The 21,890-nt window shown below is 35.3% G+C and overlaps 1 protein-coding gene and 1 long non-coding RNA gene across 2 annotated transcripts in view; one reads left to right on the top strand and one right to left on the bottom strand.

Moving 5' to 3' along the window:
- The window catches only part of LOC115222554 (electron transfer flavoprotein-ubiquinone oxidoreductase, mitochondrial-like), a 62,685-nt gene extending 48,860 nt beyond the window's left edge, over nt 1-13,825 (top strand). The window contains 6 exon segments of the mRNA XM_029792820.2: nt 831-850; nt 852-972; nt 2,036-2,198; nt 8,881-9,063; nt 10,091-10,312; nt 12,474-13,825. Coding sequence (XP_029648680.1) covers nt 831-850; nt 852-972; nt 2,036-2,198; nt 8,881-9,063; nt 10,091-10,312; nt 12,474-12,637 — 873 coding nt within the window. The 3' untranslated portion in view covers nt 12,638-13,825.
- Nucleotides 13,826-15,935: 2,110 nt separating this feature from the next.
- The window catches only part of LOC118767286, a 10,187-nt gene continuing 4,232 nt past the window's right edge, over nt 15,936-21,890 (bottom strand). Inside the window, exons 2-3 of the long non-coding RNA XR_005003193.1 lie at nt 20,142-20,147; nt 15,936-15,949 (exon numbers count right to left, since the gene is read on the bottom strand). This is a non-coding gene — a long non-coding RNA (uncharacterized LOC118767286). The remainder of the gene's footprint in view (nt 15,950-20,141; nt 20,148-21,890) is intronic.

Raw genomic sequence — 21,890 nt, 5'->3', positions numbered from 1 at the left:
TCAGCTATTATTCAACCATGAACAAGCAAAGAGGAAATGAAAAAGGTTGATAAGTATGTGTGTGTATATATACACACATATATATATATGTATATTCTGTGGACTTTAGTGAAATGAAGTGAAATAGGTACATCTGGGAGTTGTAACTAGGTCACTAGACTATAAAGCACTCATTGTCACACACATGCTCATGTATTTGCTCTCCAGTAAACACACTGTAGAGTAGTGAGAACACTAGTCTTATGAGGCAGAAGGCAACATATCTAGCGCAGTGCTACAGTGAACTGCATTTGTACACCCAAAGTAAGGTGGTATGTAAACAAGTAGGGACAACACGTTCAAAGGAACCCATTAGACTCATCAAAGAAATTACAGCATCCCTAGTGTTAGTACCACAATAAAATGCATCTAGTAAGTTATGACTTTTGGCAATACCAACCTGGAAAACATTGCCTAAGGTCTGGATATAACTACATTGCTTGCTTTAGTCTGAACAATAGAACAGGTTGAACACTGACATGCCAGTGAAGAGGTTAGCAGCAAGAATATCTGGCTGTAAACAAATCCATGCTACCTGTGATGACATAACCTCAGTTTTACATTTGCTTTTTTCATGCTGATACAGGCCAGATGAGAATTTTTGAGATAGTATTTTATGGTCTGATGCCCTTCTTGATACCAATTCTTTTATTTATCTCATATGACATGCAGGGAATGATCTGTCACCCTTGTTAACATGCAACAGAATGTAAAACTGTTACCCCAAAAAAAAAAACATTAAATTATCTTAACCTATATATTTTTTTTCTTTTCCATGATTAAATATTTAGGTAGCTTTGGACTATCAGAACCTACTTAAATCCTTTTAAAGAATTCCAAAGATTCAAGACTCACCCTAGCATCAAGAGTTTATTGCAAGGAGGAAATAGAATAGCGTATGGTGCCAGAGCTTTAAATGAAGGTGGCCTTCAGGTAAACTATTTTTTTTATTCATTTCTTATTTGTTGCTTAGCCCTAGATCAGCTTTAATTGATTGAGTTTATTATTAAAGTGCTGTATCTGATACAGCATTTATTTTGTGTGTGTGTGTGTGTGTGTGTGTGCAAACTTCTTTCCAGGTTTTAAGATTAAAGGATGTAATTTGAGGGAGATCCTATACAGTTGGATAACCAGGTAAAGGCCACTCTCTCTAGATCAATATCTTTAAGTTGGTTGTTGTGACAATTGTGATGAGATGTAGATTATAGAAATTTCTCCCTTTTAACTTGCCCCATACTGACTCACATCATTTAACCAACCAAAAGATTAAATGATAAGTTATTACCTGAATCTGCTGTTAGATTGTAACACAAAATGCCTTGCAGTATTTGTTCTGGCTGTTTTACATTCTGAATTGAAATCTTAATGAAGTTGTAAAATTAATTTAACTCTCTTCCTCTCTCAAAATTTTGGCTTTGTGCCTATGTTAGAAATTAACATGTGATTTCACATTTACTGAGAAGCAGAACCTCAAGTGACATTAGTAATCACTATGGCCATGTGATGATAGCTAAAGTAGAGGTAGGTAGATGATGGTGATCTGGTCATATGACAATAGTAGGTTGTTGCTACAGTAGATATTGTTGTTATTATTTACCCCCTGTTGAGCTCTAATTGAACAAACCTTAAATCAAAGACATTCCAACTAAGGTGCAAGGAATCCAGAACCACTTTATCCAACATGTCCAGGGTGTGTTTTAAGTGAGATATGCCTGCTATTTTATCATATCAAGCAACCACTCAGAAGCCTCCACAATAGCTTGCCATACTTGGCTTAAATATTGATGGTATGTACTTATGATGGAAATGGATGGTGCAAGTGTATAGGCTGGTGATATATGTTAATGAATGGTTGTTTAGAGTAATGGTAGTTGAGAGTCATATTACATGTGATAGTAATAGTACATGGTAGCTAATGACTACATTGATGTAATTATACAGCAACTCAATCACTGTTATAGTTAACATCTCAATTATTCTGTTCTTGCTTCTAAAGAGCATACCCAAACTTACATTCCCTGGTGGCTGCCTCGCAGGTTGTAGCCCTGGATTTATGAATGTACCAAAAATTAAGGGTAGCCATAATGCCATGAAGACAGGGATGCTGGCTGCTGAAGCTGTCTTCGACATCATTGCAGAGGATCCAGATTCTGCATCAGGTAAGAATTACCTTTCAGTTAAAATTTTTTTTTAAATTTATTTCAAAAGATGAATGGGAAGAGTAATGTTTTTCTCTTCTTTTTTTTCTTTTAGTAAGAAGGAAAGACAACACTATGACCTATTACAGGACCTCCGGGGCTGGTGAATGGGAGGGAGGAAGGTGTCCTCAAACTGAATATCTGGCCCTAATGCTTACAATAGAGTGAATTTTTCTAAAGGCATCTAAAGTGCCAAGTAGTGGTGTTTAACTTATTAAGTAATCCATCCAAGTAGGCCATGTTAGGATTTGAACTCAGGATGTTAAGAGCAGGAACAAATACTGCAAGACATACAATCCAATATTCTTGCAGTTTTGCCAGTCTCTCACCCCTGGATTGTTACTTGTTTTTATCATTCCAGAAAAGATGAATGACAAAGATGGCTTTGTTGGGATTTGAACTTGGAGCACAGAGAGTCAGAATAAATACTGCTAGGCATTTTATCTGACACTCAAATAACTCTGCCCAATTTGCCACACTAAAGATTATGCACAGGTAGAGTAAACACTAGAAATCTACAGAAAATAGACTCCATTAAATGCCAGAAGGGATACCTAGAAGTAGTTGATTAGCTTTTGTTATCTAGGTGACTAGGTCAGCAGCAGAAGTGGATGCTCTGAGAGCAAAGCTGCTACAATAAGAATAGACTGGACAAAGTTCAGAGAGCTTCCACTTGACAACAAAGGGCTTATTGCTCATAGTGAAAGGCAGATTGTATGATGCCTGTGTGCAAACAGCCATGCTACACAGCAGTGAAACATGGGCTACAGAGGACATACAAAGGCTTGAAAGAAATGAATCTAGTTTGCTGTGCTGGATGTGCAAAGTCATTATGCATTTACGACTGAGTGTAAGCATCTTGAAAGAAAAATTGGGCTTAAGCGGCATCAGATGTGTGCAAGAAAGGTATCTGCACTAGTATGGTTATGTGATGTGCATGGATGAGGGCAGCTGCAAAAAAAGTGCCAATCTCTAACTGTGGAGGAAACTTGTAGAAGAGGTAGACCCAGGAAAACATGGGACAAGGTGCTGAATATTTAGAATCTCACTGTTCTGATTTCAAATCATGTACCTGAATTGAACCAGGGACAAATCAAACTACCAGTCTATGATTATATTTGAATAGGGTAAAAACTATTTGCTGATATGCCATGATGGTACACATGTAAGATTTTCTCTATACATAAAGATGAGAATGTCTGTCTGTCTGTGTGAATGCCTAAAACTCGAGAACTACCCAACCAATTTCATTCAAATTTTACACATGCGTTACTTAGGGTCCCTACAGTGTCAGGGGCCAAAACAATTTCAACTTCTTGCCTAAAGTCCAGGGGTTGATTTCTTCAACTTAAAGTCAGTATTCCAGCATGACCACACTCAAATGATTAAAACAAGTAAAAGAGTAATGTATATATATATATAATCAAAATAAGCAACAGGATATCAAGAAGTGATGCAGTATGATGTTTCAAGCGGCTCCATTTAATTGAACAATGCAATCGTTACTTCAATTTAAATACAGGGCTATCCTCAGCTGCACAAATAAATAAATAGAATTTTAATCAGTTGGACACATTAATATAATCTTACTCAAATACTTTAATAGAACAAGACGATAGAAAAAATCCTTGTTGTCGCTATTGTAGCTAAGAATATACTACACTTCCAAGAAATACATGAAGTTTGTTGGGATCATAGCTTGTAAAGGATTGTGGTTCATTTTTAATTAATTAGTCTTTTTATCAACTACTAAATCTAAGACTAGAGGACTGTGTCTGTTTAGAATGGAGTGCAGGAGTGAATTGACAGCTCATAGCTAGGTATGGTTATAAATATTGTCCAATTCTTCTCTCAAGACACTTACACTCTGTCGTACATGCACACTGACATTGCACATCCAGTGAAGCATGCTAGATTCATTTCTTTCAAGCATATACATATCCTCAGTGATCACAGCCCATATTTCACTGCTGTGTAGCATAGCTGTTCACACACAGGCATCATACAGTCAGCCCTTCACTCTGAGGGAGAGGCTCTTTGTTGCCAACAGAGGTAGGAGTTCTCTGAATTTTGCCTGGCCTATTCCTATTCTTGTAGCTATGCTCTCAGAGCTACTGACTTGGACACCTAAATAACGGAAGTTATCAACTACCTCTAGCGAACTTTTCCTACAGATCAAGAGGAGCCATCTACCTGAGGGAATTTGTGATTTGTGAGCTTTCTTACTTACTAAGACTTTGGTTTTTTCTAGATTAACTCTAAGCCCTTTGATTCTAGACCTTGCTTCCACACATGAAACTTCTCCTCTAGTTCTGATAGTGATTCAGCTATAAAAATAAGGTCATCAGCATAGAGGAGCTCCCAGGGGCAACCCGTCTTAAATTCTTCTGTTATTGCCTGGAGGACTATGATGAACAAGAGGGCACTGAGGACTGATCTTTGGTGAACCCTCACTTGTACCCTGAATTTCTCGCTACACTTGTTGCCAACCCTCGCCTTACTGACAGCATCCTTGTACGTGGCTTGTACAGCTCTCACCAACCAGTAATCTATCCCTAGTTTCCACATTGACTACCAGGGACCGGAGGACCCTGTCAAAGGCTTTCTCCATGTCAACAAAAGCCAGGTACAGATTTTTGTCTTTGGCTAGGTACTTCTCCTGCAGATGCCTTACCAGAAATATAGCATCAGTGGTGCTTCTCCCTGGCACAAAATCAAACTGCATCTCATCTAAACTCTCTCCCTTATTAGTTGGGCTATGACCCTCTCTGTGACTTCCATCACCTGACCCAACAAAGTGATACCTCTCTAATTATTTCTAAGTCGTCACCTTTACCTTTGTAGCAGTTAACTATGATACTGCTACACCAGTCATTGGGTATGACTCCTTCATGTTTAGCCTGATTAACTATATGCGTGACTAAACCATAATCCACACCACCAGATATTCTAAGCATCTCAATGGTTATTCTAGATGGGCCAGGGGCTTTTCCCATCTTCATAACCTTCATGGCTTTGTCTACCATGCTACTGTCTATTCAGAGTGCTGGTCCGTCTATTGGATCCACACTAAGTAGGCTCTCCTGCCATGATTTCTCTACATTTAGTAGCCTTTCATAGTGGCACTTCCAAACCTTCTTTGCAGGGTTGCTAACTGCCAGTGACCCATCATCCATGCAAACATATTTCTCTCCTACCACATCACAATTTTCTGACACACTTCAACTCTCTGGTACTCACGATGCAGAACATGCCAAAGTTCCTCCTCTCTGCTTCTCCCCTGGCTAAATACACCTGCCTTCTAGCCTCCTTCCTAACTACCTGATATTGTTCCCTGCTACCACCACCCTTCCACTCTTTCCAGGCCTGCTTCTTTGCTCAAATGTCTACAGCATCGCTCCACCACCACATCCCCAACTTCTGGTTGGGACTTTGCACCAGCTGCAGATTTGGTACTCAGCAAGCTGTCCTGCAGGAATTCCTAGTTGCCCTCTATGTTACAAGTCTGTAGTTCCTCCTCCTTTGCATCATATTTCTCAATTAGAGTGTCCCTAAGTCTCTGACCATATAAAGGATCTGCAAGCTTCCAGATCCTCCTTTTCCAGATTGGTCTGCTTATAGGCAACCTTTTGGCCTGAATTCTAAAGTTACTGATGATTAGTCTATGCTGGGGGGAGGGGATTCTTCACCCAGGAAGCTCTTTGCATTTATGAGCAGCCATGTACAGAGGTTGAACAAAATAATGGAAGCACTTAGCATCAAAGCATCATAATTCTGAAATATCTATAAAACCATCAAAAGCTTGTTTATTTTCATGTTCTTTGATGTATTATTAGTGTTGCTTAATATGTTTTGCTAAAATTGCTGTTTCTTTCCAGATATTATCAAAGAAAGGTAATTAAAATTCATTAAAATGATAGATCTATCGAACTTTCAAAGAGGTCAAATTGTTGGTGCTTGTATAGCAGGCGCTAGCGTAATGAAAACAGCCGAAATGTTTGGTGTATCAAGAAGTACTGTCTCAAAAGTAATGAGAGCCTTTGAGAAACAGGGAAAAACCTCCTCGTTGAAACAAAACTCTGGAAGAAAACCCAAACTTTCAGATAGGGACCTTTGGACTCTTACGCAAATTATTAGAAAGGATCACAAAAGAACAGCTCCCAAAATTACTGCAGAGCTTAATGACCACCTCAAGAACCCAGTTTCCACAAAAACTGTTCACCAAGAGCTGCACAAAGCCAGAAGTATTTAACCCAGACTGCCTTCTTCCAACTGTTAAACACGGAGGAGGATCTGTAATGATCTGGGAGCTATATCTTGGAAATCTGCCAGCCCAATGGTTTCCCTTCATGGTAGAATTAATAGTCAAGACTATTTAAGCATTTTATCTGCTAAAGCTCATCCTATGGTTGCAGAACTGTTTCTGGAGGGAAGCGCAATCTTTCAGGATGATAATGCACCAATTCACTCAACTAAAGTTGTTACTGGATAGCTTGAGGAACATTCTAATGAAGTTGAACATCATATCTGGCAACCACAGTCACCAGATCTCAATATTATTGAACATTTATGGTACATTTTAGAAAAACAAGTAAGGAGTCGATATCCTCCACCATTATCACTACAAGAACTGGAGACTATTTTAGCTGAAGAATGGACAAAAATTCCTTTGGAAACAATTCAAACTTTGTACGAGTCCATACCTCATAGAATTCAAGCTGTAATTACTGCCAGAGCTGGTCCTACCCCATATTAAAATATATTTGTTTGAAATTTTAAAGCGCTTCCATTATTTTGTCCAACCCCTAGTCTAGTGAGAATGAAATCAATCTAGCTTGTTTAGTCACCTGATTGATAGGTAAGCAGGTAACTGGCTGGCTTCCTGAAGTTGGTGTTGCAGATCACTAGATTATTTGCATTACAGAACTCCAGTAGCCTTGTTCCCTCTTCATTTTGGAAACCAATTCCATGATTCCTATGTACTCCATGGAAGGTACCTAACTGCTGCTCAACATGTCCACTGAAATCACCAGCCACAAAAATGAGATCCTTGTCATTTGTCTTTGAGGTGGCCTGCAAAAGGCTATCATAAAAACAGTCCTTCTGTTCATTATCTTTGCTTATGCCTCCCAGGTGAGGAGGCATAGGCAAAGATAATTATTGCTGTACTATTCTGTAAAACTAGCCTGAGCTTCAGTACTCTATCACACATGACCATATCAACCCATTTCTCTGCAAGAAGTATGCCCACACCACCTACCCCATCACTGTTACATTCCCAGATTTTATATTTATGCATCCTGCCTGTAAGGAACGTGGCTGAAGCTCCCCACCACCACCACCTTACTTCTTGAATGCAACACACATCAACATGCCTCCATTCAAGCATCTTAATCTCACCAGACCTACCTTTCAATGTGCCTACATTGACAGTGCTAACTCTAAGAAACTGGAAAAGGAAAGGGACAAGGGAGGAACATGAGAAGAGGGGATAGTATTACACATCTGAAAAGAAGGTTTCAATGAATGTTTGATAACAGGTATGACACATCGGTTGTTCCCAAATTAATCTACCATCATTCAATCATGTTAAAATTGCAAAGCATTGTTTTAAGCATTAGTGTTACAAGCATAAGTGAGTCAATGATTAAATAAATAAACAGCTAATTGGTCATATCATTATAAGAAGAGAGAAAGGAGTAGGTGTCTTGTTAACTGATTAAATATGTAATGCAGACTCTTTTTGATGCAAGCAGTAATGCTAGTGGGAGGAGCTACGAGAGCCTACCAGAACAGAGGACAGACTAGTACTGGTACTGGTTGTGGTGCAGAGCCAGAGCCACTATAAGGGAAGAGAGGAGACCATCCCATACTCCCAACAAGTACCAATTCAGAGCTATGGATTGGTAGGACACGAGATGTGGGTTGTTCTAACCCATTGCATTCAGGAATATCTGCAGTGACACCATTGTCAAGCTTTCCTTTGGACATCATCAGTGACACAAAGAAGAGAGGCAGAAAATACACCTTGCTCAGGCCTCTTCTTTGGGGAGCAACTTTGCTGATGCGGAAACACATGGTCAACTATGGCTAATGGAGGCCATATGTATGTGTGCAACAGATAGTTACACATTAACATGTCTGTGTATGTGTGAGTATGTATGTAGTTAGGTAGGTAGGTAGGTAAGTAGAGAGACAGACAGACAGACAGATAGATAGATAGATAGATAGATAGACAGACAGACAGATAGATAGATAGATAGATAGACAGACAGACAGACAGACGTATTACTTGAAGAAGGTTACAAAACTGATGTAATTATGGAAATCAAATAGAAGAATAAATCCATCACATTTGACACCCCCTGATTTTATACTTTATATATATATCTGGAGGAAATCTCTGGAGAGTGTTACTGTCTTTAAAATGATAAAGGTTCACTGAACAATGTAGTTCCTATTAAATAATATGTATTGATCAGGATTGATCTTGGGCTCAGCAGAGTATATTACTCTTCAAAATGCTTACTTATTTAGGTTTTCCTTTGTTTTTGCTTTTTATTGTTGTTTTCTTGGTGGGGGGGGGGGTCTTTCATTCAAATTGTAAAATATTCAAAAAACTTTTTCAACTGTCTTTTTCTAGGAAAAGAACCAGTAGAATATGAAACCACTTACCGAAACAGTTGGGTTTACAAAGAACTGAAAACCATTCGCAATGTCCGACCCTCATTTCACTCCAGGCTTGGACTGTTTGGGGGTCTAATGTACACAGGAGTATTTACTTGGATCTTTCAAGGAAAAGAACCATGGACACTCTCACACAATGGTAAGGAGGTGTTTCATATAAACAATAAGCCCACACCAGTAAGGTTTGTTGTATTGTCAGTAGAATGTGGTAGATGTATCTGGACCGGATGAGAGAGAGTGTATTGTTAGGATGGTGTTGTAGATGTATCTGGACTGAGTAGAACTGAGTGGGACGGATGGTGTTGTGTTAGTGATTTGGAGTGTTGTAAATGTGTCTAGACTAAGTGGAAGATACAATACTCTTTTCTATTCTGGGCACAATGCCCGAAATTTTGGGGGAGGGCCCAGTCAGTTAGATCAACCCTAGTACACAACTGGTACTTGATTTATCAACCCCAAAAGGATGAAAGACAAAAGTCAACCTCAGAACGTAAAGACATGAAATACCACTAAGCATTTTGCCCGGTGTGCTAGTGTTTCTGCCAGCTTGCCACCTTGGAAGATACAATTTTATTGTTAGGAAAGTATTGCAGTAAAATTGGTTTCTGAGTCTTGTTGGCAGTGTAAATGTTCTGGTTGTTGAATATTCCCAGTTAATTTTGGTTCAGTAAATCTATGGCAAAAGAGATGACTTACCTACAAAACTGAACATAGAAATATAAGATCTTGAGGGAGATTTAGCTGCTATATTAAGTAGGTCAAGTGACTTCATGGAAGCTTCCACTCTGAGCTATATGGCCCTTATTTCAAAGTTAGTAAGGGAAATTTGACTGCTATATTGGTCAATAAATAAGTGAAGTAACTATATACAAACTCCCTTTTTGGTTTGTATGGTTCCTTTTTTAAACACAGTGGCAATTTTGTTTAGGTTAGAAATGATAGCTATATTGAGTAAGATGGAATGGCTAAATAGGAAAACTTCCCAGTATTTCATGGTGGGCATGTGCAATAATAGGAAGTGCGTATCAGTTGAGTCATTGATTTCCACCTGAATGTTATCTGAAATTTATGCTGATTTTTATGTTTCATGTTTTCCATCAAATGCAATACATTAAGTCGTTTTTGTTTTTATATATTCTTATACTTTTCACATTTTTCTCACCTAGGTCCTGATTATAAAAAGTTAAAACCAGCTACTGAATGCAAAGTTATAGAATATCCTAAACCCGACAATGAAATTTCTTTTGATCTCCTAAGTTCTGTTGCTCTAACTGGAACTAACCACGACCATGACCAACCTGCCCACCTCACTCTGCTGAATGACAATGTCCCAGTTAACCAAAATCTTCAAAACTTTGATGGACCTGAACAACGATTCTGCCCTGCAGGTAAAGCATTTTGTAAACATATTTTTCAATATGCAAGGAAACAGTAATTCCGTATACAAACATAAAACCTCATAGGATAATGAGATTGTGTAATGTTCATACATTTTCAGAGATATTAGGAACACAAATGATTTGAATCAAAATCATTTTGCAATACAATTCACCAGGGTCTCACATTGTCTACAATGAAAATTTTAGTTTATTTCTATATATTTTATATTACAATCTGTGAGTGAATAGCATAGTTGGTTATAGGTTTCTAACTGATTCACTGAAATTATGACTGCATAACTGATGAGTGTCTGTAGCACAAGGCAAAACAAATATTGCTAGGGACTTTGTACAAAGAGCAGCGATTTTTTTTTTTTATTTCACTCTCACTAATAATAACATTTCATCAAGATGTATATGTGTGTGTGCATCATTTGTCTGTGTGGTTTAATAGTTCTCTTTGCAACCACGTGGGTTCAGTTTCATTATAACCCTGGGCCAACTTTTAAGTGGCCCAGAATTATAATAAACAGAATGAAAGAAGTCTATTGTCTGTGTGTGTGTGTTTACATTTGTGCTTCTCCAAAAATCACCATGCTACAAGAGGTGATTTTGCCATTTTCCCTATCAACAAAGACATGAAATAAAAGAGGTAAAGATTAGCAACAGAAAGGGTATCCAGCTGTAAAATATCTCAATAGTATATTTGCCTAACCCATGCTTGCATGAAAAAACTTATGTATATGTATACACAAAATATATATTGTTATATTTGGGAATGGCCATATTCTTTTGCCAATTAACCACACACACTATATACATTTATATACAAATCTTTCACCTATGTCCTCTTCAGCAATTCCCCATCCTTCTTGTCTCCTTTTGTTCTGTTTAGTCCATTCAAGCATTTGCATCTATATCTGTGTGTGTGTGTCAATGTGTTGTATATATGTATATGGATTTGCTTACTACACTGTACCCATGTCTTTTATTTAGTTGGGGTTTTTTTTAATTTTAGTTATTTATTTTTCTCATTCCATCTTATGTGTATGTGTGTCTTATGTTTGTATGAGTTTATGTATTATATTGTTTGTATCTTTCTTTTTTTCTTATCTCATTCTGTCTTTAATCATCATGTGTAATGGAGTGCTATTCCATTCATGTTTTCTGTTGACACTCGGTCTATCTATTACTATGTGTGTGGCCTCTGTAGTGGCATGTCTGTTCTGCGTTGATAATATCTTAACATCTATGTTATTAACCAAGTCTGAGCCTATACTGACCAAAACCTAAGTTATCTATGTTGTAATTGAGCATGTTGGTAGAGAACTGACAAGCTCTTCTCTTTGAGCTCCTGCTAGTGTTCACCTATGCCATGTGCTGTCTCCCCAATGTATGCTGTTGTCCTGTTTCTGCATCATCCCTCAGTACTGTATGCTACATTCCTAATCTTACAATTTACCTGTGGTTCATCCTACATAGTATACAGTTATCTGTACATGGGTCCCTTTCAAATGGATATGTTCTACAAATCAGAGATTTTGTGAGAGTTCCTGTACTTTCTAGTACCTTAACCTGTAGATTCATCTTATCTAAGGTTTTTTCCTAAAAAGACATGTTAGTTCGCTACCATCAACAAACATGACACACTGGTATTTTTTCTTGTCATACCATGAGTTGGCCTTATTTACTCCTGTATAGCAGACATATCTCTTTTGCATCATTCTCTTTGACGGTCTTGTACTTAGCCATGGCTCCTTTATCCCCTTTGGCTGTAACCGGAGAACTGCATGTGGTGAATGAAGTGTTGTATGTGTCTTTCTAATTCTGTTGGGTTGCACATACAGGACACATTTCTCATCACTCTTACCAAGTCCAATATGAGGATATTGAACTTGATGTTGTCTGCAATAGCTGTATTCTTGTTGACCATGGGTTTGGCAGAGTGGGAATGAAGGATCTCATTATTATTCCTAGTTTCCAGCCAGAAGTTCTGTGTTTAAGACCAAAGGTCTATAGTTACTCCATGGTGCTGGCTTCTAGTCCATAGACACTGTCTTGTGTGTGGGGGGGTGCTTTTGTTACTATGTTGACAATGGCTAGTACAATTTCTTCAACAACTTTGTATCTATCACCCAAGAATTTAATATATATCGTTGGAATCTTTCAGGTGTCTATGAATATGTTCCTACAGAAGATGGTGACAGTATGCGACTGCAGATCAATGCACAGAATTGTATCCACTGCAAAACCTGTGATATAAAGGATCCAAGCCAGAATATAAACTGGGTGTGTCCTCAAGGGGGAGAAGGCCCTGCTTACAACGGAATGTAACAGTAAATTCACTTCTTGAGCTGTAGGCATTTCTTAATTTTGTGTTTATAATTAACATATTTAATTTTAATAAATCACTTTTTGTTAAAATAGTTGTTGAAAGTTTGTTGAAATGTCAAAATTGATACAGATAAAATTTGAGACATTACAAATCAGTTGTTATACATTAAAAGAAAAACTTTTCTAATTTGTAAATTAAGTCTTCTGCCAAAAGTATTAGTTTTCAAGTTTTTATGATTGAGTGTGCCTTGAATAGTCCTTTAACATAAAGGGAATAACTCAGTGCTTTTTTGAATTTCAGTCAAAATAAAGTAAAAGTCGTAAGTTTACTTTATTAAGCAGGGCCCTTTTAATCATGTCTAAGCCCTCTTTTAGCTATTAAGGTGCTTTCTTTAGACAATGCACTATGTCTTTGAGGCTTTTTTAATCTATGTTATATTTTCCTGAAGAAAGTTTCAAAATTGTTTGTGCTAAAGGGACAACTCTAATGCCATCTTTATGTAGTATAGCAAAATCAGGTTGAGGGTATTCATTCCTCTCCAAGCTATGCTCATAGGAAAGAGTTAAGCATCTAGACTAACAAATGTGAATATACTTCTAAGTAGATTATAATTGAAAACAAACACTAAATATTATTGGGTTAGTGTTATAAGTGCTGCGACTGATGCATTTTAGTGGTCAACTGTACCCACTCTTTACAATCATTTTGAGCATTAAGTACATGTCTGTAGCACAATTTGATGTTGATTAATGTAATTAGGGCATAGGATTTCTCCAGTTAGTGGAAGAATCATCAATCTTTCTGGTTACATTTCTCAATTTAAATTATTTATTAATAACAGCATGTATTCATACCCCTTTTGGAATCATTTGATTTTAGCAGGTGGAATTGTCCAAAAGGAAAATCAAAATGTCATAGTTCTTTTATTTCTTCACCTCATCAAAGCACTGATTAGATATGTTTCTTCCAATGCAATAAACAAGCTGACTGCATTAACAGTAGGTATGAGGAATTTGTGCTGCACAAAATCTCTTACATTTTCGTTGTATATTTTAAATTAGACTACTGCTTCATAACACACTCATCAAAGTCATACAATGTTATATAGTCACTGGGGTTTTATTTATAAAGTCACTTCTTTTATATTATATATTTACAATAAGCAAAACTAATACAGTGTAAGTAAGGAAAAAAAGTTCCAGACAATTTTCACTACTTTTGACTTCATTAAGATAAAGCAACCAAAAGTCATTTGAATGCAACTTTAGTGTATTAGACACAAGGTATTTTATGTGTGGAGGAATGAAAAACAAAATGTTCCACCTCAGCATGATTTGAACTCAAAACATGAGGGAGAAAACTTGAATATTGTAATGCATTTAGCCTGGCAACTATCATTTCCACCAACATACTTCTCTCTCACAACTATTGCATAATCACTACAGTTGTATTTATGCTGTTGCATTTTATGTTAATTGCTACAACTGTTATACAGTTACCTCAATATATACATATACCTCCTGTATAAATCACAGAAAAGATTCTATTTTTTTATAATGTTAATCTAAAAATAAATAAATGAAACAATGGAAAAATTAAACATGTAAAACTTTCAGAAAATATAAAAATAAACCAATTAAATCTTATACTTTGTTTGAATTTTTTCTTTTCCTATCCTTCAAATTTTACATTATTGTTACAGAAAGTATTTATTGAAATTAATTAATGTAAAACAGTTTATGGGTTCTCTACTTTACAAATTCAAAGTTGTTCCAAATACCAGTTTAATATTGACAGTTATTTAATTAAATTTTTCATTATCCTAAAAGGTAGTGTATTTCAACAGAAATATAGTATCAAAAGAGTTAAAGTGGATACATGTGCGTTCAGCAATACAAAGTAACTAACAACTCTGAAACAAATGTCTCGATATTCTACCTTCTAATGAGTCCCTATAGTTGTGTCCACTCCAGTTTTTTACATGTGCCACTCATGAAATACTAGTCTCCAAATCATGAAGAACAGTTGCTTATAAAAAAAAGCAGAATTTTTCTTTGGAAAATGTCTAGATTGTTAAATATAATAATTGGTATAAATGTAACAAATCCTTCATTTAGAGAAATCTCTGAATGCGAATTCACATCCACATATACAAGGTAGTATCAGAAAGTTCCCAGACTAGTTCTGTTGCATGCCAACGGATTGCATATGGAGTGAGAGCAGGCAGTGTGCCGAGTGACATCAATGTTTACTTCGCAAGTTGAGAAATTTCTTTTTATGATCTTGTGTTTGCTGTAGTCTGCAATTTTGTCATAGACAGAAGTTGGAACAAAGAGCCAACATAAAATTTCGTGTTAAACTTGGGAAATCTGCTAGTGACATTGAACCTGCTACAGCAAGCTTATGGCAACAAGGCATTGGGTCATACACAATATTTTGAGTAGCAGGCACTTCAACAGCGAAAGAATGTCCTTGGAAGACCTGCCAAGAGTGTCACCCTGGAAACGAGAAGAAAATTTATATTTGTGCATGAGGATAATCAATGACATAGCTATCATATGGGGTCCATGAAGGCACTCCTAATATCTGAATTGAATATGCAGCATATCTCTGCCAAGTTTGTCCACCACCTGCTGACCAAAGCAGAAAGAACCTCGCGTCAAAGTCTGTCAAGATTTCAGTCAGCATGCCACTGACGATCCATTCTTCATGTCGAGGATCATCACCTGTGATGAGAACTGGGTCTACAGGTACGACTGAGATGAAGTAGCAGTCCTCACAATAGAAGTAACCCTTCATCTCCACTACAGAAAGCCGCAGCTCAATCAAGAGCATACTTATTATTTTCCACATCCACAGTATTATGCATCAGGAATTTGTCCTCCAGGGCCAAACCATTAATCAGTTCTACTGCAACATTTTGAAGCATTTGAAGGACATTTGGTGAAAGCAACTGAATCTGTGGAGAGCAAAGAACTGAATGTTTCACAACAAAGCACCCTCTCACCAATAACATGGTATCACTTTCACACCCACCTTATTCACAAGATTTAGCACCTGAGAACTTCCATCTCTTCCTCAAGACGAAAATGTACCCCAAAGGTCACCATTGTCGAGATCCATAACAGATCACAATTCCTTGACTTGCTTACAGAAAACTTCCAGGCTGGATTCCAAAAGTGGCAGGAATGCTGGTATTGGCTTAATGCTGTGCAAGGTGACTATTTCAAAGGAGTTGATGTTAAAACTTCAATAAACAATTATTAAGTCTAAGGCAAGTCTTGACCAGTCTCAGTAAGTGCAACTTGAGACTGAAATCTACTACATGGCTTTAGGATATTAAAAAGCTGATATCCTTTGAAACCCAAGATCATATATTTCATTATTATATATAAAGACATGCTTTTGGCACCAATTCTGACACCTTGCCAAAGTTCAATACCAGCTATAAATCATGTATGTCTTTGCTCCAGGTCTTAAGCTTTTTGTCATCTCTAAATCCAACTAATTGTCCACCTATTATGATATATATGACAGCTAAGTAGTTAAACAATAATTGTTGTTGATGAAAGACGAAGCCAACTTTGGTAGGATTTGAACTTGGAACAAATATTGATACGAACTTTATCTGATGCTAATCCACTACCCTTAGCTGAAAATAAATAACCTGACCTTTTGATGTGCATCCATCTGTATCACATGCAACCTTAACGTGGTTTGCAGTTTGCTGAAAAATTCATGACAGACTCTCTACCTCCAAACCAAGAAAGCAAAGATCATTTTCCTGATTGGAAGGTTTTTTTAAAACTTATAGCTGCATCCATGAGTCAGACATGCCCTTCCTGTCACCAATCCCCGCCTTCCCCATAGACATGTTTTTCACAAAAGATTGGAAACAAAATGACATCACAAGCAAGGACACACCCACATATACCTACAATGGACATCTTTCAGTTTCCATCTTCTAGATGTGCTGCACAGTGGAACTGAAACCAGAGCTGCATGGTTGGGAAGCAAACTTTTTAACACAGCTATGCACTCTTTAAAAACAGTGTTAACTGGCAGTAAGTAGCTATCAAGTCAATCTTTAGAAGCAACACCTTCAGCTACAGTTCCTTTTGTACTGCAATTGAATCAATTCAAATGATGTCTCTTATTTGAAATTGTCAATTTCCTACATGTAGTAATAAAGTTTCAAACTATTTCTGAAGGGGTTTCCTTAATCTCTTGCTTCTGCACATTGACAACTCACCACCACCACACACAACCTCATAGCCTTCATGAAAATATATTTTAGTAAGTATTCAAAAATGAAAACATGCTAATCTATTCAACAGTACAAAGGCTTAATAAACTACACAAAATTAACTTGTACATCACACACTTCCTGTCATGTCTAACTAAAAGCCTCAATTCGAAGTCTTACAACTACTTACCCTCACACAAGTAACATTTGCCTAAAACTTCATCACAAGGACAATGTTCTTCAGGAAAATGCTTTATTTCTGATATTACTACCCCCACTTCAAATTACAAGTAAGATCCACTAACTGAGTACTGCTTTTATATATATACACACACACACACACATATGTAAGTCCTCATCACACGTCTGCCTTTCACGCTGGTATAAGTTGAATAGTTCAAAAGCATCTGACAAGCCAAAGAATTACACTGAGCTCCAGGGTCTACTTTGGTATGGTTTCTACAGTTGAATGCCCTTCCTGTCAACTACTTCACAGAATGTACTAGGAGCTTTTTTTTCCCCCAAGGTACCAGCATTAACAAAATCTCCAAGTAATTTGCAAAGCAAGACACCTCAACTAGGTTGGCTGTAGTATTGAAGGTAGTGGCCTTATGCTGGGTGTTAAGAGGTTAAAGTATGACAAAAAAGACAAAATCAAGTGTCTTGGTGTAGAGGAAACACTTGAACAACCAACTGCTTCAAGTGTTGTCCAAGCTATGTATGAAGAACCAGACAAAAATGATTTTTGCATATGCATGTATAAATTCACACACCTTGTGCTATCCCCAATAACTTTCCAACAACCTTCTGGATATCAATCTCAAAGCCAAAAGAATTAGGTGGGTCCTTGACATATTTACTTACCAATACTTATTTCCATATCCTTTTAGAAACAACATATTTTAGCAGGATTCCCAATTTGTAGCAAGGAGTTAGTATCTTCCCAAAACAGTTAATGAAAAGAAAAAGATTTTTAAAAAAAAACTCAGACACAATAAGAAAACCAAATGAAACACCTTTATTTCACTTGCATACCAATGACAAATTTTAAATTTATGGATCCAAGGAATTTTCCAAAAATAGTATAATAAAATTACTTGTATTCACCAATGTTAAATTACTAAAGTAATAATCAGACATATTAAAGCTCTAACAGACTAAAATAACTAAATCTTCAGCTATTACTTATCAAAACATTTTTATTAAAAAGGCAGGGTCTAGTAAAGATCTGGATGTCTAGATCTAATATGATTGCTTCAGCAAGAAATAAAGAATATCAAAGAGATGGAGTGAAAGAAAATAAGAAAGTTTTTTGCATTTTTTTAAAGTCCATCTCTCAAGAATTGAGTATTTTGAAATTTAATAAAAAGTTGCCAGTAGAAGCTATTGCAATATCAAGGAATGTAATTCTCCTACAATATGTATTAGTGCAGTAGTATGAATCCTGCCAGCATCACAAAACCAATTTCTAAATATATATTGCTATGTTATTTTTAAAAAAATGTGTATATATATATATAATATAATAAATATATATATATATATACACACATATACATACACATATATATGTATATATTTAGAGAGAGTGGTGATCAGGAGATACCACTTGGTAAAGATTATAAAAAATGAAATGTAGATGAATAGCAATATATAGCCCTGCCTTGCTGCCATTTAAAAGAGAATATTGCTATTACAGGAGGAAAAACAGAAAATAGTGGGGGGAGAGCATAAACTTCAATAAATTGATGAGCTTTTTATGCAAGTGAGCAATTTTCTAATAAGAAACTAACATTACAATACATTACTCCATTATATAAGCATTTACCAGTTAATAATTGCTGACCAAAACCTAAGAATTTAACATGGTGAAAACTTTGTATCATCACTTACAATATGAGGAACTGGTATATCATTGCAATATACATAATTTTTTAATTTTTATTTTTTACAAAAATTGAACAAAAACTAGGGAATGGCAAAATATAAAAGCACATAATGTGCATATCATTCACACCAAAATACAAAACTGGTCAACTGAACGAAGCGACCTCAACTCTGGCCAAAAAGGTGTGAAAAAATAGGAACTCTAAAACTGAGAATCTTGTAATCATTTTAATATATATATATATATTTTAAATAAATTTCTTCAGATAAATCTTTCAAACCAGCAAAAAATAATTTTAAATGCCAGGCCTTAGATGGTGGTGCTGCTGTTGATATTTTTAAATTTTATTTTGCTGGGAATCAAAATAGTTGATGGATTGATTAGAAAAAATAACATTGCAAAATATTAAATATATAGTTGTATATGAAAAGTGTGGTGAAATAGTAAAATATTTCAAAAATAATAAACAGATACCAAAAAAAAAAAAACAAAAAACAAAACACCTATGGATCTTTTCAAACACACCATATTACATTTGTGCTCACAAAAAAGAAACAGAAAAAGAAAAAGAAATAGAGCTAATATAAAATGGCAGACTTCACAACCTTCTCCAATGACAGATGGAAGTCAAAATTAAAAAATATAGATTTGAAATATAAGCTTCTTCCACCCTTCCAAGCAAATTTCCTGATTAAAACGGAACACAGGTGTATCAGCAGTGAGCAAGTACCAGGCAGTGACCTTAACTAACTTGTCCAAAAAGAAAAAAAAAATGTTATATATATATATATATATATAATTGAATATCTAGGCTAGATTGTATAATAAATAAATAAGATTTGTAATAAAAATAAATTTATAAGAAAACAAATTTACAATATATAAAAATCTATTCCAGCCCCTAGAATTTTAAGAGCAAAATGTCAAATGGTGCATTTATAGAAAGATCCACTGCTTACAGTAAGTCTTCAAATATCACTGCCCGGAACAAAGTACAAACTGGAAAGCAGTAGTCTAAAATAAGAGGAAAAAAACTTCCTCAAAAAAAATAATAAATAAATAAATAAATAAAAAAATGCTTTTTTTCTTTCATTTTTCTTTTAAAATGTTTCAAAATAAAAGTTTCATCAATAGGGAGAAAAATCTGAAAAAAGTAAAAAATAATTTCTTAGGGGAGGAGGAAGGAAAAAAAAAACCCACTTATTTTGAATTATCAGTGTAAATATAACAGAAATGCTGAGGATGCTTGCATATCTAATGAGATGTGTGGATTTAATATTGTTCCTGTAATACATGTTAAGCACCAACAGGAAAAGTTCCCCAGGACTGAGTAAGAAAAATATTTTACAGCTACAGAATCTGCCTTCACCCTAGCCTGCAGCCATTTTCAAAATCCAGAAGTCTTGATAGATTTAACAGCCTGTTTATGTTTTTAGGTTTATGTTTATATATATATACACACACACACACATATATATATATATATAATATATATATATTTATATATATAACCTAAAAAGTGGACTTCAATGGTTGATAAACACAGGAATACCCAGAATAATTATAGTTTCACTCAATTTAAGGGTAACAGAAAGTGCTGCTCAACATAATTATCACCACCTCAACTTCCATTCTTTAAGAATGCACATAAAATCACTTAATTTGCATCACATTTTCATTTTTTTTTTTTAATTCATTTTCAGTGAAACATCTCGTACTAGTTCCCATTCCAATCCCATGTTTAGGGACTAGAACCAGCTTGACACAGTTTAAATTTCTTCAGAGGAACAAGTAGATTTTCAGAATTTGTAAGGTAGAAGTGACATCTTAAAAAATATCTAATATTTTAGTAAGAAAAAGTAAAACTAAGATATTCTAAACCAACCAGAAATGCAAGCAATTGGACCAATTGATAAACTACTGAAGTGGATTGAACATATTACTGGCATATTGGTAAAAGTGTTTAAAAGAAGAAGGGGAGGGGGGACTGGAATCAGTATTTAAGCAACTACCCTTATCACCATGGTCATTAAATAACAGAGAAGGGGACATTAAAAAAAACTCATTAGGTTTAGCTAAATGGTGAAATTAAATAGTAAAATTTGGAGCAAGTGAGAAAGATACAGAAAAAGAGGTTTCAGATTACCAGAGAAAAAGAATAAAGCAAAATACTAATGGCCTAAAAGCAATGCTAATTAACCTAGTTTATCTATACGCAAATATTTATAGATTAAAATTTTTTCTTCTACTAAAAAAATGGCAATGAATGAAGGATGACGAAATGGGAGAAAAGTGGTAAAAACTAAAATCCTCATTTCCTTATATAAATGAAACCAGATTGTCCTGAAGAACTGGGTATATTTGTGATATAATATAATATAATATATTATATTTATTTATTTTATTAATCAATGTGTAGGCTGTTACATAAGCATGCTCAAAAGGGAGCACAACTTTCTCCCAGCTCAAATTTGTTAACTGGATACAAAAATTTTACAGATAAAATATACATCCTGTATATAAGAAAAAGAAAGAAAAAAATGCAAATAAAAAATAAAACTAAATATATATATATCATATATATAGTGTCTTGTACAAGATATATTATCTTGGCCTTGGGTTAATTCAAATGTATATAAATCATTACAGTATGAGTAAAAAATAAAATAATTAGAAAAAATTCTTTCAATGAAAAAATTTAGTATATCTTTTCAAAACATATATGGGGAATAAAAATAAAATCAACAAAAATTTTGTTAATAAAAAAAAATGTTTTTTTTAACATTTTATATTTTTTCTTTTGATTACATAATCAGGTGGGAAACAACAGACATGACATACATATTTAGATTCCTTCTAAATAAAATCTTTGAAATCATTTTAACCGTTTACTGTATAATATACAACTTCAAATTGAAGCAAGTTTTAATTTAAAAATAAAAATTTTTTAAAATCACTTGAGTTTTGAGACATCTAAAACAACAACCACAAGTAGTCTAAAATACATTTATAGCACTTGAGCTCTTTCACTATATTTCTGTGACAAAAAGCACTAATTTCTGAGAATTTAAACCAGACAGTAAACGGTTAAAAAATATTAACATTTTATAAATTAAAA

Source organism: Octopus sinensis, linkage group LG20 (genome assembly GCF_006345805.1).
Source record: "Octopus sinensis linkage group LG20, ASM634580v1, whole genome shotgun sequence".
Taxonomy (NCBI): Eukaryota; Metazoa; Mollusca; class Cephalopoda; order Octopoda; family Octopodidae; genus Octopus; species Octopus sinensis.
Note: the sequence above shows the minus strand (reverse complement) of the source record. Positions and strands in the feature narration are given on the sequence as shown.